The 20027-nt window shown below is 41.7% G+C and overlaps 2 protein-coding genes across 2 annotated transcripts in view; both read left to right on the top strand.

Annotated features, from left to right (window-relative positions):
- LOC311125733 (calcium/calmodulin-dependent protein kinase type II delta 1 chain-like) overlaps window positions 1-20027 on the top strand; it is a gene marked incomplete at both ends in the record, with an annotated part of 279669 nt that overhangs the window by 211521 nt on the left and 48121 nt on the right. The gene's annotated exons all lie outside the window — the stretch shown is intronic.
- Window positions 5571-8613, top strand: LOC311125743 (uncharacterized protein). The gene is made up of 7 exons (XM_084199771.1): window positions 5571-5853; window positions 5952-6197; window positions 6445-6702; window positions 7201-7533; window positions 7632-7901; window positions 8219-8302; window positions 8445-8613. The coding sequence occupies exons 1-7, from the start codon at window positions 5609-5611 to the stop codon at window positions 8509-8511; spliced, it is 1503 nt and encodes a 500-aa protein (XP_084055897.1). The 5' UTR covers window positions 5571-5608; the 3' UTR covers window positions 8512-8613.

Here is a 20027-nt window from a genome sequence, read left to right as displayed (position 1 = left end):
TTCAAGCAACTCTCCATGAGAGAGGAACCATACAAACAACAGTAGAGAAAGTGTTTTCACTGTCTAAAGTATATCGCTATCAGAAATGTCATTTCCTGCTGGATCTGTACTCACATGCGAAGGACTATGAGACTCAAACAGGCAGGAGTGTCCTTCCAGCATTACAGACAGTTTACCAGTCAGCCAGTCCTGAAGTCTGGTCCATAGACCTCTCAGAGAAAAAGGCCTCCCTCCTCCTAGAAGTGCTGAAACTCCAACCAGAGAAGAATCCAGTAGAGCTGAAGGGCTGGTCAGATGAAGAGAGTGAAGTGAGGAGTTTCCTTCAGTGTCTGCCCTACATCTCACAGCTGAGGTGAGTCTGAACATGTGTGGTGGTTAGTGATTATGTGATGCTAGTGATTATTGTGTTGTAGAAACATTTTAATATAAAACTTCAAGTGTTGGTGAATCTGGTAACATTTATACTCAGATTTCCTGACATAACAAATGTTGCATTACTAAATGTCACACATACATCATGTGAATGTCTCTAAAATTAAATACTTTTACATATAACCAAAGCACATTATGTACATGTATAACTACTTCATATATCTTTAGTTATGACTGGTTTCATGTGTTCATCCATGTCTGAATCAGCTGTTACTGTCCTTGTTGCAGTTTCTATCCATGGTGGTCTGATCCCTCAAAGCAGATCTATAGGATAAAGTAATCCTTCAACCCCCCCCCCCCCCCCCCCCCCCCCCCCCCCCCCCAAAAAAAAAATTGTAGAGTGGTTATCCCACTGGCTATAGGGTGAATGCATCAATTTGTGAGTCGCTCTGGACTAGAGCGTCTGCTAAATGACGTAAATGTGCCCTTGAGCAAGGCACTTAACCCTAATTGCTCCTGTAAGTCGCTCTGGATAAGAGCGTCTGCTAAATGACTAAAATGTAAATGTAAATGTAATCAAGTTCCTGGTGGATCTCCTGTCTCAAGCAGCAGAGTGGGAGGAGCAGACAGGAGAGAAGACACTGAAGCTGGTATCATCAGTGTGGACTTACAGCACCTTTCCTTTTCCCGATGGAGACAATTCGAAACAGAGTGATTTCCTGCTGGATCTGTACTCACATGTGAAGGACTATGAGACTCAAACAGGCAGGAGTGTCCTTCCAGCATTACAGCCAGTTTACCAGTCAGCTCCTGCAGTCTGGTTCATAGACCTCTCAGAGAGAAAGGCCTCCCTCCTCCTAGAAGTGCTGAAACTCCAACCAGAGAAGAAACCAGTAGAGCTGAAGGGCTGGTCAGATGAAGAGAGTGAAGTGAGGAGTTTCCTTCAGTGTCTGCCCTACATCTCACAGCTGAGGTGAGTCTGAACATGTGTGGTGGTTAGTGATTATGTGATGCTAGTGGTTATTGTCTTGTAGAAACATTTTAATATAAATCTTCAAGTGTTGGTGAATCTGGTAACATTTATCCCCTGATTTCCTGACATAACAAATGTTGCATTACTAAATGTCACACATACATCATGTGAATGTCTCTAAAAGTAAATACTTTTACATATAATCAAAGCACATTATGTAAATGTATAACTACTTCATATATCTTTAGCTATGACTGGTTTCATGTGTTCATCCATGTCTGAATCAGCTGTTACTGTCCTTGTTGCAGTTTCCATCCATTCTGGTCTGAACACTCAAAGCGGATCAAGTTCCTGGTGGATCTCCTGTCTCAAGCAGCAGAGTGGGAGGAGCAGACAGGAGAGAAGACACTGAAGCTGGTATCATCAGTGTGGACTTACAGCACCTTTCCTTTTCTCAGTGGAGACAATTCTAAACAGAGTGATTTCCTGCTGGATCTGTACTCACATGTGAAGGACTATGAGACTCAAACAGGCAGGAGTGTCCTTCCAGCATTACAGCCAGTTTACCAGTCAGCCAGTCCTGCAGTCTGGTCCATAGACCTCTCAGAGAGAAAGGCCTCCCTCCTCCTAGAAGTGCTGAAACTCCAACCAGAGAAGAAACCAGTAGAGCTGGAGGGCTGGTCATATGAAGAGAGTGAAGTGAGGAGTTTCCTTCAGTGTCTGCCCTACATCTCACAGCTGAGGTGAGTTGGATCAGTACAGTTCAGAGATTGTAGTTGTCTGTCCCTGTATTGCCCTTTAGAGAGGATGCGTTTAGCTTTCTGCATTAACTTAATAAACTAAACAGACACATACCGTTTGGAAAATATGCAATCTTTGTAGTCAGGATTTTATGGAACAATTTAAGTGGATGATGAGTTTAGAAAGAGAGTCATTGTATTTTACCCACCATAATGTGACCATCAGAAATGCATATAATTTCTCTCACACATTCATCTATTTGTTGTTTAACTGTTTTTGCAGTTTTCCTCCACCACAGGATCAGAGAAGTTCCCCTGAAGAGAGGACAAAGAGAGAGAAGATATTCCTACTGAATCTGTGTCTTCAAGCAGCTCTCCATGAGAGAGGAACCATACAAACAACTGTAGAGAAACTGTGGTCACTGTCTGAAGTATATCACAGTCAGAAATGTGATTTCCTGCTGGATCTGTACTCTCATGTGAAGGACTATGAGACTCAAACAGGCAGGAGTGTCCTTCCAGCATTACAGCCAGTTTACCAGTCAGCTCCTGCAGTCTGGTCCATAGACCTCTTAAAGAGAAAGGCCTCCCTCCTCCTAGAAGTGCTGAAACTCCAACCAGAGAAGAAACCAGTAAAGCTGAAGGGCTGGTCAGATGAAGAGAGTGAAGTGAGGAGTTTCCTTCAGTGTCTGCCCTACATCTCACAGCTGAGGTGAGTCTGAACATGTGTGGTGGTTAGTGATTATGTGATGCTAGTGGTTATTGTCTTGTAGAAACATTTTAATATAAATCTTCAAGTGTTGGTGAATCTGGTAACATTTATCCCCTGATTTCCTGACATAACAAATGTTACATTACTAAATGTCACACATACATCATGTGAATGTCTCTAAAATTAAATACTTTTACATATAATCAAAGCACATTATGTAAATGTATAACTACTTCATATATCTTTAGCTATGACTGGTTTCATGTGTTCATCCATGTCTGAATCAGCTGTTACTGTCCTTGTTGCAGTTTCTATCCATGGAGGTCTGAACACTCAAAGCTGATCAAGTTCCTGGTGGATCTCCTGTCTCAAGCAGCAGAGTGGGAGGAGCAGACAGGAGAGAAGACACTGAAGCTGGTATCATCAGTGTGGACTTACAGCACCTTTCCTTTTCTCAGTGGAGACAATTCTGAACAGAGTGATTTCCTGCTGGATCTGTACTCACATGTGAAGGACTATGAGACTCAAACAGGCAGGAGTGTCCTTCCAGCATTACAGCCAGTTTACCAGTCAGCTCCTGCAGTCTGGTTCATAGACCTCTCAAAGAGAAAGGCCTCCCTCCTCCTAGAAGTGCTGAAACTCCAACCAGAGAAGAAACCAGTAGAGCTGAATTGCTGGTCAGATGAAGAGAGTGAAGTGAGGAGTTTCCTTCAGTGTCTGCCCTACATCTCACAGCTGAGGTGAGTCTGAACATGTGTGGTGGTTAGTGATTATGTGATGCTAGTGATTATTGTCTTGTAGAAACGTTGTAATATGAAACTTCAAGTGTTGGTGAATCTGGTAACATTTATACTCAGATTTCTTGACATAACAAATTTTGCATTACTAAATGTCACACAGATATTGTGAATTTTTCTACATTTTGTGATGCTAGACATTTGTCTTTTAGAAATCTTGTGAATTTTATGTTTAAGACGTTTTGTAACATCAAACCTGAAAGTTTATACTCAGAATACCTAATCTAATCAAGGTATATTAGTGTTTTATATTTCATTAATCTTTAACAAATGTTGTTCTTCCACTTTGACATTACAGAGTATTTTGAGTAATTTCTTGACAAAAACATTCTAATTGAATCCATTTTAATTCCAGGTTGTAACACAATAAAAAGTGTGTAAGGGGATTGAATACTAATGCAAGGCACTGTATGTACAAACATTGCTGTAACTTTAACCTCATAGTCATTGTATCATGTCAAAGTGCTGGAGTACAGAGCCAAAACAACAACAAATGTGTCACTGTCCCAATACTTTTGGAAATGTCTCCTAAATGTCTGATTTCATGTCCCCCCATGTTCTGCTGTTTCAGCTGTGATGATGACAGGTTCTTCCAGAGGGTGTGTGAGTCCGTCCCTGTGAGGTCCAGAGAGGAGGACCAGCAGTTGGCCTCTCTCCTCCAGGCCTTGGGCTCCACCCTGTCACTGGGAGGAGAGTTACCCAGGAAAACCTGCAGGTCTGTGGGGAGAGTCCTGGGTCTCTGTGCCTCCAGAGTGGACCTCACTCTTACCCCCAGCAAGATCTCTCTCCAAGGAGCCTTACTTATTGTGAGACATGAGTCAAAGCTACACAAGCTCAGGTATGTTCAGTAAGACCGCTTTTACAGGTGTTGGGTTCTAACTTGAAACAATCCTTATTCATGTTACCATATTAGAACTGGGTGAATGGAAATCTACTGGGGGAGAAAGGGGAAAGTTGACATTCTGGCAGAACATGTCATTGTTAAATCTCATGTATCCTATGGAGAGGAGAAGGGTAATCTCATGTATCCTATGGAGAGGAGAAGGGTAATCTCATGTATCCTATGGAGAGGAGAAGGGTAATCTCATGTATCCTATGGAGAGGAGAAGGGTAATCTCATGTATGCTATGGAGAGGAGAAGGGTAATCTCATGTATCCTATGGAGAGGAGAAGGGTAATCTCATGTATCCTATGGAGAGGAGAAGGGTAATCTCATGTATCCTATGGAGAGGAGAAGGGTAATCTCATGTATTCTATGGAGAGGAGAAGGGTAATCTCATGTATCCTATGGAGAGGAGAAGGGTAATCTCATGTATCCTATGGAGAGGAGAAGGGTAATCTCATGTATCCTATGGAGAGGAGAAGGGTAATCTCATGCATCCTATGGAGAGGAGAAGGGTAATCTCATGTATCCTATGGAGAGGAGAAGGGTAATCTCATGTATCCTATGGAGAGGAGAAGGGTAATCTCATGTATCCTATGGAGAGGAGAAGGGTAATCTCATGTATCCTATGGAGAGGAGAAGGGTAATCTCATGTATCCTATGGAGAGGAGAAGGGTAATCTCATGTATCCTATGGAGAGGAGAAGGGTAATCTCATGTATCCTATGGAGATGAGAAGGGTAATCTCATGTATCCTATGGAGAGGAGAACGGTAATCTCATGTATCCTATGGAGAGGAGAAGGGTAATCTCATGTATCCTATGGAGAGGAGAAGGGTAATCTCATGTATCCTATGGAGAGGAGAAGGGTAATCTCATGTATCCTATGGAGAGGAGAAGGGTAACCGTCTGGTTTCAGTGTAGGACAGCCGTGAGTTAGGGAGGAGTGAGGAGTTCGGGCCGAGGTCTGGTTTGAGCATGGACTAGTTGTCCGTTAGGTTCTGACAAACAGAGTGAAGAACTTACACTGGTCTATTGAATAGTTTATTTTCCTGTTGAGCATTTTATCTGACAAGGTTTCTCTGTTTAAAGTGACTTGAGTTTTGTCTTTTCATTCCAGGCTGAATGTGGGCATGGCAGTGAAACTGTCCAGACTGGTTAGGAGGACAGGGAGAGGTGCTACTCCACTGACTGTCCCAGAGCTCTCCCTGGTCCTAAAGAGCAACCAGCCACCAGAGAGAGTGTTATCCAGGGCTCTGAGTAGTGTGGCATCCCTGCTGAGACTCTGGAGGGTTCAGTGTCTGGACCTGACTGACTTCTGGATCCAGGGTCACTCTCTCATCACACTGCTGTGTCACCAGGGACCTCTCTCTCTCAGGTCAGTCTGAAGCTGATGTTTTTTAGAAGTAGAAATAGGAACTTAATTCATGTGTTTTTCTTCATATTTCTGACTGCCTTTATGTTCCAACCTCCTAGACTGAACTCAGACACTCTGCAGCAGCTGACTGTAGTTGTGTATGAAGCTCAGGACAAGGACTTGACTCAGTGGTTCCTGGAGAAGGTTGGTGGAGACCTGACCTCCTGCAGGCTGGACCTGGAAGTGCTTCTCTCTCTGCTGCAGCATTCAACCCACAACATCACTGTGGACCTCAGAAAAAATATACTCCTAGAGAAGTACATCTCAGATCTTCTCCCCTTTCTGGGAAGGGTTATATTCAAGAGGTGGGAGAACTTATTTCTCTATTCAGACTTTCTAGAAAGAAGAACATAACTATTTATATCCAGTGACATGTTGTTCTGAGTGATCCTCTGTAATATCATTAGGGTTTAATTCAAGAGGTGAGAGATCTTTATTCAATATTTATAGACTTTAATTATTAATGACCTATCCAGCCAGTTGTTGCTATGTGAGTTATCCTTTATGAAACCTTGACATAACCACAACAATCCATTCTCCATGTTTGTTCAGGTCCAGTTCCAGCTTTGTAAAGTCCACCATCAGACAGATCTATGACAGCAGAGCCAGTGACTGTGTGTCCAGTTTGTTGAGGTCTTCAGACCATTGGATCAACCTGAACAGCAGAGAGCTGGACAGAGTGGACTGTACTGCTCTGTGTTTTACCCTGCAGCACTGCCACCAAGTCAAAGTCAACCTGCTGTGGACCTCCATACCACCGGGGGAGATAGAGAGCATCCTGCCTCTTCTGGACAGAGTCTCCCAACTCAGGTTTAGTTGGCTCTCTTTAACCCTGCTAGAATTGATATGAAGCTTTCCATTTTCTGACTGATTTAACCATTAACCCTAACCTTAGTCTAATGCACTAAACCTTAACCTCACCTAGGGGTGGAATTGAAGGGGAACACCGGGAGTTGACATGACAAACAGAGTTGTAGTGTGTTCATCAGTGTTTTAATGTGTGATGGTGTTTAAATAAGTATCTGTCTCGCTCTCTCTCTCTGTCTCTCTCTCTCTCTCTCTCTCTCTCTGTCTCTCTCTGTCTCTCTCTGTCTCTCTCTGTCTCTCTCTGTCTCTCTCGGTCTCTCTGTCTCTCTCTCTCTCTCTCTCTCTCTCTGTCTCTCTCTCTCTCTCTCTGTCTCTCTCTCTCTGTTTCTGTCTCTCTCTCTGTCTCTCTCTGTCTCTCTCTCTCTGTCTCTCTCTCTCTGTTTCTGTCTCTGTTTCTGTCTCTCTCTCTCTCTCTCTCTCTCTCTCTCTCTCTCTCTGTAGTGTTGACAGGAGGATACTGCTGAGTTTCCTCCAGTGCTGTGCTGCCTCTCCGATCCAGCAGGGGGCACCACCAACAGCAGTATGGCTGCTCAGGTCTCTGCACTACAGGCTGGACTTCTCCTGCTCCTCCTCTGTGGACCTGTCAGCTCAGGACCAGGAGGAGGCTCTGTGTCTGACCACTGACCACTGCAGGGCCATCACCTCTGTTCTGAAGCAGAACCAACACAGCACCCAGCTGGTCCAGAACCAGGTGCAGATCATCCTAAGAGACTGTGAGGTGGAGGACAGAGCACTGAGGGAGCTGCTTCCCATCCTGCATATTGTCAAGCTGAGGTTAGACACACAAAGACAAACATTTAACCAACTAGTTCATCAGTAGGAGTGAGACCTACTCTGTGTCATAATGTTATCTCTGCCTCTTGTCCTGTCAGCCCCAGCAAAGCTCTGCTACGTCAGCTGCTGGACCTTGTGTGTGAGGGGATTGAAGAGGGGGTGCTGAGGCACGCAGAGTCCCTGTGCAGAGCCCTGGATGGAGAGCTGGACCTCAGTGAGACCAGGCTGGACCAGAAGGCCTGTGGATCTCTGGCCCTGGTTCTGGAACACTCAGAGGGGCTGTCAGAACTGGACCTCAGCCACTGTCAACTCACAGACCACCACCTACAGGCCCTGATCACACACCTGCACAAAGTACAAGACCTGGAGTGAGTGGCTTACACTCTGTGTGTGTGCGTGTGTGTGTGCGTGTGTGGGTGTGGGTGTGTGTGGGTGTGTGTGTGACTACATGACAAATGTCTGTTCTCTCTCTCTCTCTCTCTCTCTCTCTCTCTCTCGCTTCCTCCATTCTCTCTCTGTCTCTGTCTCTGTCTCTGTCTCTGTCTCTGTCTCTCTGTCTCTCTGTCTCTCTGTCTCTCTCTCTCTCTCTCTCTTCTCTCTCTCTCTCTCTCTCTCTCTCTCTCTCTCTCTCTCTCTCTCTCTCTCTCTCTCTCTCTCTCTCTCTCTCTCTCTCTCTCTGTTGTAGCCTGAGTCATAATGACATCACTGATGCTCTGACTGACAGAATACTCCAACTGGTCTCCACCAACACTTCAATACACACCGTACGGTAAGGGTGTGTGTGACGGTGAGCAGAGCGTGTGTGAGAGATCATATGGGTATCTCTGTTGCTGGGAGCAACTGTTGGAGGATGGAGATCTGTTGTCTAATGTTGTAATAATGATTAATAATAGTAATGTTCTTCCCTACAGACTCTTCAACAACAGAATCCAGGACAGAAGACCCTTCCTGACAGACAAGAGGTTTGAGATCTGGTGAAGATAATGTTGTATAATGACAGTATAATGTGGTCAATGTAGAAGGCTGGTTTGAGATCTGGTGAAGATAATGTTGTATAATGACAGTATAATGTGGTCAATGTATATGGTCAATGTTAAAAGTCACACTGATTGATCTGAGTCCATAAAAATGGTCTTAGAGATGGTAATGTATATTATGTTACAGATTATGTAACATAAATGGTATCATAAAAACAGTTGAGACTCCACAACTCTCGAATGTTCAGAGTATGAGGGATAGGAATATGTAGTTTTATTTACCACTAACAGTTGATACGTCTGTACTGTCATTAAGATCCTTAAAAATAATAATAATAATAATAATAATATGCCATTTAGCAGACGCTTTTATCCAAAGCGACTTACAGTCGTGCGTGCATACATTTTTGTGTAACACAGGAACATGTGTATTATAACTGTAGGATAGGAATATGTAGTTTTATTTACCACTAACAGTTGATACGTCTGTACTGTCATTAAGGTCCTTAAAAACACAGGAACATGTGTATTATAACTGTAGGAGAGGAATATGTAGTTTTATTTACCACTAACAGTTGATACGTCTGTACTGTCATTAAGGTCCTTAAAAACACAGGAACATGTGTATTATAGCTGTAGGATAGGAATATGTAGTTTTATTTACCACTAACAGTTTGTGTGCAAATACTTTAAATATTCATACATTATTTTGTATCTAATTTTTTAAAGAAATTAATGGTATACCTGTTTTATTAATATCTACATTGTACTGTAATACAGGAAACGTATGATCTCTGTAATTGCAAACAAAGGTTTCTGTACCAAATATTAAGTTCTGCTTTTCTGATGTATCAAATACTTATGTCATGCAATAAAATGCAAATTAATTACTTAAAAATCATACAATGTGATTTTCTGGATTTTTGTTTTAGATTCCATCTCTCACAGTTGAAGTGTACATATGATAAAAATTACAGACCCCTACATGCTTTGTAAGTAGGAATACCTGCAAAATCGGCAGTGTATCAAATACTTGTTCTCCCCACTGTATATATTCAATCACAAGGGTGCACTAGTGAGCTATGAATTTAAAAATAATAATAATAGAGGACTACTTAAATAATATTATTTCAGTGTAGATAAGGGAAGGCCAGTTTAAATTGAAAACATGCCAGCCAGACAAGCCAGTGGATGAATCGAATGTATTTGCATATGAATGGAGTGGAAATTAGCCTAATTGGTAACAAATATGACGTGGGGAAAAGTCAGGCTCCTAGTCAGGCTATTGTTTTTCAAATCCAGATTAAATATAGGTCTTCATGTGTATCAAATCTGTAGGCGATTGTGGGCCAAATCAATGACAAACGGCTGAAATGTTCAGGCTTCATCATGATCTGTGATCAAAACAGGCTGGGGGTGTTTTCGGTTCCGTTTAGACTAAGGATATGCGTAAGAACGCAACTGCACTGAAATGAATAGCCGGATTCAATGGGATTGACCTGAATAAGAACGTTGTTATCTGATAAACTCTTTGGTCTATGCATATACCCATACCGATTCTATCGTTTTGGTCTTTTGCGGTAGGCATAGCCTACCACTAATATTATATATTGCGGACTTTTTAATAAACCAACCACATTTTCCTGTGATGTTGAGGCTGAGCAAGACCTTCGATAGGCTAGTAGACTATGCGGAAATAATCGTGGAGTGAATTATTGTTATAGCATAGATCGCTTTATATAATCTGGACCGTTTTTTCTAAGGCTCAGCAAACAAGGGGTAGCATATGCTTTTTGAACCTCTCTATAACAAGGGTTAGGCCTATATCCTCACCCCCTCAATTCGAGCCCTGCTTTTAAACATAGGACATCTCCACAGAAATGTATAGCCTAAGGATTGCATGGTGACATTGATTGTGTTTGTTAAACCGGTCAACTTGGAACTCAGGGTGGAAAATGAGGTCAAATAATGACATCAGTGATTTTCAGGTCATTGAAAGATGACAGAGTTTCTGAATGGGAATTCCGAGTTGGATGACCGGTCAACAACAACAAAAATCCCAGTCTGAGCTCGTTTTTCCCCGAATTCCCAGTTGTCTTGAACGCACTGAAGGCGGAGGTCAGAGATTGCCGAGTTGTTTTGAATACGCCAACAGAGACCTAGGTTACCTCTTATTTCTGAATAGGGCTACCTCCAACAAATAAGCCCTTGTGTCTGTATTGATGTGAGAAATAGGCATATCTACACAGTAATGGTGGCTGGCTGCGATATCAACTAGCCTAATCATTTTTGTATTGAGGTGAAATGCCTATTTTAGCTAAATCGAAAAAATGAAATTGATTTAGATTACTCTGGCAATGAAAAATATTTTATTTTACAAAATCATGAATATGTAGAGGTTTGTAAAAATTCCCTGTCTTAGGTCAGTTAGGATCACCACTTTATTTTAAGAATGTTTGTAAGGCGTTCATGGTGAGCTCTTTAATAATAAACCAAACAGACGCTTAAACTAACACGTGACGCGTAATGCCCCGTTAACACTAGCACGTGATGCCGCGCGGTGAAACCCCGCTTCCCATTCATTTTCAATGGAAGGAAATTGGTGAGAAGCGGAAAGAGCGGTGGACCTTTTGGCGGCGCGAAGGAGGCGGTGAAAAAGTTAAACTTTTTTGCCAACTTTATGCAAATCACCAGCGGCGGACCGCTGAGCGATGACCAATCATATCGAGTGGTTCCCATGACGACTTTGACGCTATGCGACCCAAGGCTGAGAGACTTTCTTCAGCAAAGATGGCTGACAAAAATACTAGGATGGAAGCAAACATAAGTAATTATAACATCATAACGAATCATGCAAAAACATTTACAGTTGCGAGGAATATGTTAGTTATTGTAGAGACAAAACGATTATGCATATTTTTTGGTCATAAAGTTAATTTACGAAAATCGCTATTTAGCAAGTTATCTGACTAGCTAACATTAGCCAGCTAGCTGGCTAGCTTTATGGGTGTTGTGACGCGAGAATGAAATTGTAATTCTGAAAACCAGGCTGTCGTCTTGTGAAACTGTGGATGTAAAAAATCTACCTAGCTAAAGCATTTACTGCAAATTGAATGTAGAATTTTGTAAAATTGCCTTGCTGATATTTGCAATGCAATGCAGCTGAAGTAACGTAGCTAACTATTTTATTGCTTATTGTATAGTGGAGGATAAATATACCTGTATGCCTATGGATGTGTAGCTATGTAGCTGATCTGTGTATGTGGACCCTAAAACGTTTGGTGTAAATATTAGTTCAGAACCTAGCTATGAACCTCAGCTATCATAGCCGGTTGGATCAACTTCAAAACAGTCTGAATGACATTAATGAAGCCTATGGATTGAGTAGAATGTAATATAACTTTGTGCCAAGGATGCAAGTCTTATATACATGTAGTTATGACCATGAATGAGATCCCCACATAGTATTCTGGACATTGAATATATTCACTGATCATGTACTCTACCTTGGCAAATAAAGGTGCAGTTCAGGTATGAATGCCTGTGAAACATACTTTTTCAGTCATATCCAATACCAGGAGTATCAAACTCCAGTCTTTTTATTAACACTTTGCCTGCATGTATGTATTACAATTATACACTTCAACAGTGTTTACCAATCCTGGGACATCAATGGTTACACATTGTAACTATGCAATAGACTACAAACATGATTTAACTAGTTAAAGGCTGATTTGTAATTCATATATACAGAAACAGAATTTTAAAAACAGTACACTACACTTCCTATGCATCATGTAAATTCTCTAAAACTGGTTAATCTCACTAAACCGGTTCATCTCACTATCTAATTTCCTTAATCTGCATTGATCGGAGGACACTGGATAGGTGTAGAATTTCATCAAATGAGACTTAATTTCAACCAGTAGAGAATGTGAAACGCTTTATTGAAAGAAGTTCATTATCCAAGTGTTATAAACACATAATACATGCATTATAAATATAATTGTAAAATATATTCTAAATAGAAGTTAAATCTGTACTTCAATGCACATCTGGTGTGCATTATAAAAACAGAGGAAGAAAGAGGAGGTGGGGAGAGAGGCGTGAGAAAGAGGAGGTGGGGAGAGAGGTGTGAGAAAGAGGAGGTGGGGAGAGAGGTGTGAGAAAGAGGAGGTGGGGAGAGAGGTGTGAGAAAGAGGAGGTGGGGAGAGAGGTGTGAGAAAGAGGAGGTGGGGAGAGAGGTGTGAGAAAGAGGAGGTGGGGAGAGAGGTGTGAGAAAGAGTGTCAAAGACAGAAAGGGAAAGAGGTAAGAATAGAGGAGCAGGGAAGACAGCATATGATTAATGAATTACAGTGCTACTAGGGAAGACAGCATATGATTAATGAACTACAGTGCTACTAGGGAAGACAGCATATGATTAATGAATTACAGTGCTACTAGGGAAGACAGCATATGATTAATGAATTACAGTGCTACTAGGGAAGACAGCATATGATTAATGAATTACAGTGCTACTAGGGAAGACAGCATATGATTAATGAATTACAGTGCTACTAGGGAAGACAGCATGTGATTAATGAATTACAGTGCTACTAGGGAAGACAGCATATGATTAATGAATTACAGTGCTACTAGGGAAGACAGCATATGATTAATGAACTACAGTGCTACTAGGGAAGACAGCATATGATTAATGAATTACAGTGCTACTAGGGAAGACATCATATGATTAATGAATTACAGTGCTACTAGGGAAGACAGCATATGATTAATGAATTACAGTGCTACTAGGGAAGACAGCATATGATTAATGAATTACAGTGCTACTAGGGAAGACAGCATATGATTAATGAATTACAGTGCTACTAGAGAAGACAGCATATGATTAATGAATTACAGTCCCTCCTGCAGCAAAGCACCCCCACATCATGATGCTGCCACCCCCGTGCTTCACGGTTGGGATGGTGTTCTTCGGCTTGCAAGCATTCCCCTTTTTCCTCCAAACATAACGATGGTCATTATGGCCAAACAGTTATATTTTTGTTTCATCAGACCAGAGGACATTTCTCCAAAAAGTAAGATCTTTGTCCCCATGTGCAGTTGCAAAGCATAGTCTGGCTTTTTTATGGTTGTTTTGGAGCAGTGGCTTCTTCCTTGCTGAGCGGCCTTTCAGGTTATGTCGATATAGGACTCATTTTACTGTGGATATAGATACTTTTGTACCCGTTTCCTCCAGCATCTTCACAAGGTCCTTTGCTGTTGTTCTGGGATTGATTTACACTTTTCACACCAAAGTACGTTCATCTCTAGGAGACAGAACGCGTCTCCTTCCTGAGCGGTATGACGGCAGGATGAACGTGGTACCTTCAGGCATTTGGAAATTGCTCCCAAGGATGAACCAGACTTGTGGAGGTCTACAATTTCTTTCTGAGGTCTTGGCTGATTTCTTTTGATTTTCCCATTATCCAAGTGTTATAAACACATAATACATGCATTATAAATATAATTGTAATATATATTCTAAATAGAAGTTAAATCTGTACTTCAATGCACATCTGGTGTGCATTATAAAAACAGAGGAAGAAAGAGGAGGTGGGGAGAGAGGTGTGAGAAAGAGGAGGTGGGGAGAGAGGTGTGAGAAAGAGGAGGTGGGGAGAGAGGTGTGAGAAAGAGGAGGTGGGGAGAGAGGTGTGAGAAAGAGGAGGTGGGGAGAGAGGTGTGAGAAAGAGGAGGTGTGGAGAGAGGTGTGAGAAAGAGGAGGTGGGGAGAGAGGTGTGAGAAAGAGGAGGTGGGGAGAGAGGTGTGAGAAAGAGGAGGTGGGGAGAGAGGTGTGAGAAAGAGGAGGTGGGGAGAGAGGTGTGAGAAAGAGGAGGTGGGGAGAGAGGTGTGAGAAAGAGTGTCAAAGACAGAAAGGGAAAGAGGTAAGAATAGAGGAGCAGGGAAGACAGCATATGATTAATGAATTACAGTGCTACTAGGGAAGACAGCATATGATTAATGAATTACAGTGCTACTAGGGAAGACAGCATATGATTAATGAATCACAGTGCTACTAGGGAAGACAGCATATGATTAATGAATTACAGTGCTACTAGGGAAGACAGCATATGATTAATGAATTACAGTGCTACTAGGGAAGACAGCATATGATTAATGAATTACAGTGCTACTAGGGAAGACAGCATATGATTAATGAATTACAGTGCTACTAGGGAAGACAGCATATGATTAATGAACTACAGTGCTACTAGGGAAGACAGCATATGATTAATGAATTACAGTGCTACTAGGGAAGACAGCATATGATTAATGAACTACAGTGTTACTAGGGAAGACAGCATATGATTAATGAATTACAGTGCTACTAGGGAAGACAGCATATGATTAATGAATTACAGTGCTACTAGGGAAGACAGCATATGATTAATGAACTACAGTGCTACTAGGGAAGACAGCATATGATTAATGAATTACAGTGCTACTAGGGAAGACAGCATATGATTAATGAATTACAGTGCTACTAGAGAAGACAGCATATGATTAATGAATTACAGTGCTACTAGGGAAGACAGCATATGATTAATGAATTACAGTGCTACTAGGGAAGACAGCATATGATTAATGAATTACAGTGCTACTAGGGAAGACAGCATATGATTAATGAATTACAGTGCTACTAGGGAAGACAGCATATGATTAATGAACTACAGTGCTACTAGGGAAGACAGCATATGATTAATGAATTACAGTGCTACTAGGGAAGACAGCATATGATTAATGAATTACAGTGCTAATAGGGAAGACAGCATATGATTAATGAATTACAGTGCTACTAGGGAAGACAGCATATGATTAATGAACTACAGTGCTACTAGGGAAGACAGCATATGATTAATGAATTACAGTGCTACTAGGGAAGACAGCATATGATTAATGAACTACAGTGCTACTAGGGAAGACAGCATATGATTAATGAATTACAGTGCTACTAGGGAAGACAGCATATGATTAATGAATTACAGTGCTACTAGGGAAGACAGCATATGATTAATGAATTACAGTGCTACTAGGGAAGACAGCATATGATTAATGAATTACAGTGCTACTAGGGAAGACAGCATGTGATTAATGAATTACAGTGCTACTAGGGAAGACAGCATATGATTAATGAATTACAGTGCTACTAGGGAAGACAGCATATGATTAATGAATTACAGTGCTACTAGGGAAGACAGCATGTGATTAATGAATTACAGTGCTACTAGGGAAGACAGCATATGATTAATGAACTACAGTGCTACTAGGGAAGACAGCATATGATTAATGAATCACAGTGCTACTAGGGAAGACAGCATATGATTAATGAATTACAGTGCTACTAGGGAAGACAGCATATGATTAATGAATTACAGTGCTACTAGGGAAGACAGCATATGATTAATGAATTACAGTGCTACTAGGGAAGACAGCATATGATTAATGAATTACAGTGCTACTAGGGAAGACAGCATATGATTAATGAATTACAGTGCTACTAGGGAAGACAGCATATGATTAATGAATTACAGTGCTACTAGGGAAGACAGCATATGATTAATGAATTACAGTGCTACTAGGGAAGACAGCATATGATTAATGAACTACAGTGCTACTAGGGAAGACAGCATATGATTAATGAATTACAGTGCTACTAGGGAAGACAGCATATGATTAATGAACTACAGTGCTACCCTAATATTCTCTCAGGTCATCACAATTCCATAATAGTGTCTCTAGCGGTGTCTCCTAACAGCCTTGGGCCCCCAGTTGGCCAGAAGGTGATCTCTGCACATCTAGCATTCCAGTGTTAATACTATTGTAATTATTCTGCACTATAGCCTATTTATTGCCTTACCTCCATAACTTGCTACATTTGCACACACTGTATATATGTTTTCTGTTGTATCTCTGACTTTATGTTTTTTTTTTTACCCCATATGTAACTCTGTGTTGTTTTTGTTGCACTACTTTGCTTTGTCTTGGCCAGGTCGCAGTTGTAAATGAGAACCTGTTCTCAACTGGCTTACCTGGTTAAATAAAGGTGAAATAAAAAAAATAAAAAAAAAAGAGCGGGTGAGATGGACTGGACTGGAGGTTGGCACCCATCAAAACATACCTGCAGACGAGAGACAGATGGAGAGAGAGATGGCATGTTATTCTAACACTGTCAGTCATCATCATCATCAGGAGGTGAAATGCAAAACTGACCATGTATCATTAACTCTGGGACTACTACATCTATATCTGTATTTCAATGTAAAGCATCTCTTTAATAATACTTCCTGTTGACCCGACCAAGTGACCTCTCACCTCTGATCATCCTGTGCCCTCTGTCAGCCAGTTCAGATGAGGGAGGGGTTCACCAACACAGCTGATATAACCTAGAGGATTTAGGGAGAAGGGGGGAGAAGGATGAAGTGAAGGAAAGAGACTTATTGAGAAAATAAGGTAGTTAAAGAGACAATGTTCAACAGGAATCTCTGTGTGTGGCCTCACCTGGTGTCCACACTAAGTGGCTGCAGAGTACTTTATACTGAAAAACATGCACAGACACAGGAGGACAAACAATGTAGCGTAGTTAGATAAATAATGGAGTGTCTTACTATTCTCCATGGTTGGTCCTCTGGCCTGTCCTTTTGGAGGTGGAAGGAGCCACAGTTCTACACCTGAGCTTGCTTACTGCACAATCCATCAATCAGATTGAGTGTGTAGGTGTGGGTTATAGGGTGTCTAATTGTTTTCAATATGGGGGACTCTTAAAAGAGCCTGTTTTGTTTTTGTACAGACATCCTCACCTGAGAAGTAGAACTCAAAAGGAGAGAAACTGGGAATTGAATAACTGCAGTTAACGAAGCTAAGTCAATGGAAGAATACTCTTATTGCAATGTGGATGGCTCTTAAAAGAGCCTTTGGTTGTGCATAGTGTAGTCTATGGTGTTGCCAGGGAACAGCACCCTCTTCGAAGAAGTATGAGGTGAAGATCTCCCGCACACGGATTGCCTCTCATGCTGCGTTGTTGGCCCCCATCCTGGTAACATCCTGCAGAGCAGCAGACCTCTCCTCTGGCACACGGTGGCGAGCTGCATATCCCCTCCTGGTCCTCGTGTCCATCCTCATGATAGTTATGCAGGACACAGGAAGCCTTCACACACAGGCCTGAATTCCCCCAGGAGGCAGTCCCAGTTGGCCCTGGTCACCCAACCTTGCAGTGCCCTACACAGTAACTGTAGGCAATCGTTTTGAAGTAATCTCCAGTTATAAGGTATCTGCAGGAATATGGAAGATAATGCCATTATTAGACTTTTTACATCACCAGGTCATTGTGGATTACTAAAGTATGATATCCCTTATAACAAATCATGATAACATTGGATAGATAGATGCATGTGCAGCACGTGACAATAGCAGGATCATATCAAGGATAGAATCACAAATGAACACATAAATACCACTTGAAGCTTGACCATTTGAACCAGCTGTGTAGTGCTAAGGCAAAAAAAACGTGCAACCCCTTCGAGTCCCCAAGGACCACGACAGAGAACCACTGCTCTTCATCGGGACCTCTTCATCTGCAGACAGGCTTTCACAGCTCTCTGTACCTGAGGACAGAAAACCTCACAAGAAACATACTTCACTATACTAAAATTAGACCGCACTGAATATTATGTTACTGTTATCTCCGTCCTCACTTCTAGGGACTGGAACTACCCAACAGAACCTGCCCTCTCCAGAACAGCCTACTCTCTCACTTTGACAGATGGGGCTGCTATCCTTTCACCCTCCTCCATGGCTATTAGCTAGCTACCTACAAATTCATTTGGGAGTTGTTTTTTTTTTTTTACAGTGATAAATACATCAAGTTAGCTAGCTAATATGAAGTTAGGTAGCTGGTCAAATGTAATTCACTTAGCTAGCTATCTATACAGTATGTAAAGTCGGCTAGATAGCTAGCTACGTTAGCAGCTCATTTGAGTTAGCATGCACTGTAGCTAGTTAGCTAATAATACATCGTTTTTTTTTTACATTTTCAAAATGTATTTACTTACTTGAATAGGTTCACCCAGCCATGTGGACGATTGGAAACAGGACAGCAAAGTTCGTTGTTACCAGAGCGGTTTAGAGCATATTACTACTATTTACCTGTGAATAACCAGACCTTCATTCAAACTTGCTATGCTGAATTCTTGCCGCCCAGTCGAACATGCTGCCAGCAAGCGGGCCAACGCACGGAGCATTACAAGCTAACCTGGCCGAACGCTCGTTGCAAAATAAATGGACACACACACGTTATTCAATCATTTCACCCACAGTGTTAGCGAGCGTCTACGTGGCCAGGCGCTAAAATAAAACTCGGTTCTATTTGTGACTCTCGACCCGCTGCAAGTCCTCTCCTCTCCCATCTCCTCATTGGTTTTTAGGAGCATCTACCGACGTGGGTGATTGAAAGATGAACTGAGGTCCACACTCCAGTCCAGTTGGTGGTGGTAATGCACCTTAAAGTTGGTTGCCAACCGACAAATAAAGTCCAAAGAAGAAGCCGCAAACATGTCTCTCTGACATTTTGAATAAGAAATCAGGTCGGCTCTATATGTGATAACTTTATCTGAAACATTCCACAACGTTTGGCGACTGAACTTTGCTTTGGGGTATATTCATCAGGAAACAAACGGAAACAAAGCGGCCGAAACAGGGAGGGACTAACCTGAACTTGTCCAGTTTGAAACGCTCTTTTTTGTTATAGGTATAGCTACACACCAGGTCACTGCAGCAGTACGAGATAGATTTCGGGGACTCGAGGTAAGGGTTTTCTAACTATCACTCCCTCCAGGAAATACACGACGCCGCTGTTCTGGTCACTGATGGATTTATTCTTCTACTAAATTATCCACCGTCATCAATCCACCGTCGAACTGTTTACATACATTTCAACACATGCACAAAACACAAGTTGGCGTTCACGTTACAGAAACCTTGCACGTAAATATGCGCGACAAATAATTAACATAATGAACATACCTCGCTGGCTGCACACAACTGAGAGGGAAATGGGTCCACTTAGAAACAAGAATACTTGTAAATAAACACGTCGTTAATTTAACTTATCTTTCAGAGTACTAAACTTTACCGCCGCTACTTTACCGCGATGTCTGGAACTTGTCACCACTAAAAGCGTCCCAACAAAACATAGAATGTACAGATAGTTCCTATCAGATAAATACAAGCGAAATCAATATTCAAAATACAAGTTGTACAAATAATAATGATATTATCTAAAACCTATTAATAATGACATGAATAACATTAATAATGACATGAATAACATTTATGGCAGTTAAACTTTGAAAGTCCCATGTTGCAGTGCTGCTGAGAGACTCATGCAGAGGCCCAAACTTTACAGTGGAGCACGGAGGCCATCTTGTGGTTAAATTTGGGTACTGCACACCATGGTTATTTGCTCTTTAGAGAGAGCATAT

Source organism: Coregonus lavaretus, assembly GCF_964263955.1.
Source record: "Coregonus lavaretus genome assembly, contig: HAP1_SCAFFOLD_325, whole genome shotgun sequence".
NCBI lineage: Eukaryota > Metazoa > Chordata > Actinopteri > Salmoniformes > Salmonidae > Coregonus > Coregonus lavaretus.
This window is presented reverse-complemented; position numbering and strand designations above follow the sequence as displayed.

Bases quoted from the DNA above. Each gene is read 5' to 3' on its own strand.
- LOC311125743 (XM_084199771.1), top strand. From the start codon at position 5,609: ATGGCAGTGAAACTGTCCAGACTGGTTAGGAGGACAGGGAGAGGTGCT. The intron at 5,854-5,951 runs GTCAGTCTGAAG...CCAACCTCCTAG, and splicing joins CAGGGACCTCTCTCTCTCAG to ACTGAACTCAGACACTCTGC. The intron at 7,534-7,631 runs GTTAGACACACA...TTGTCCTGTCAG, and splicing joins CTGCATATTGTCAAGCTGAG to CCCCAGCAAAGCTCTGCTAC.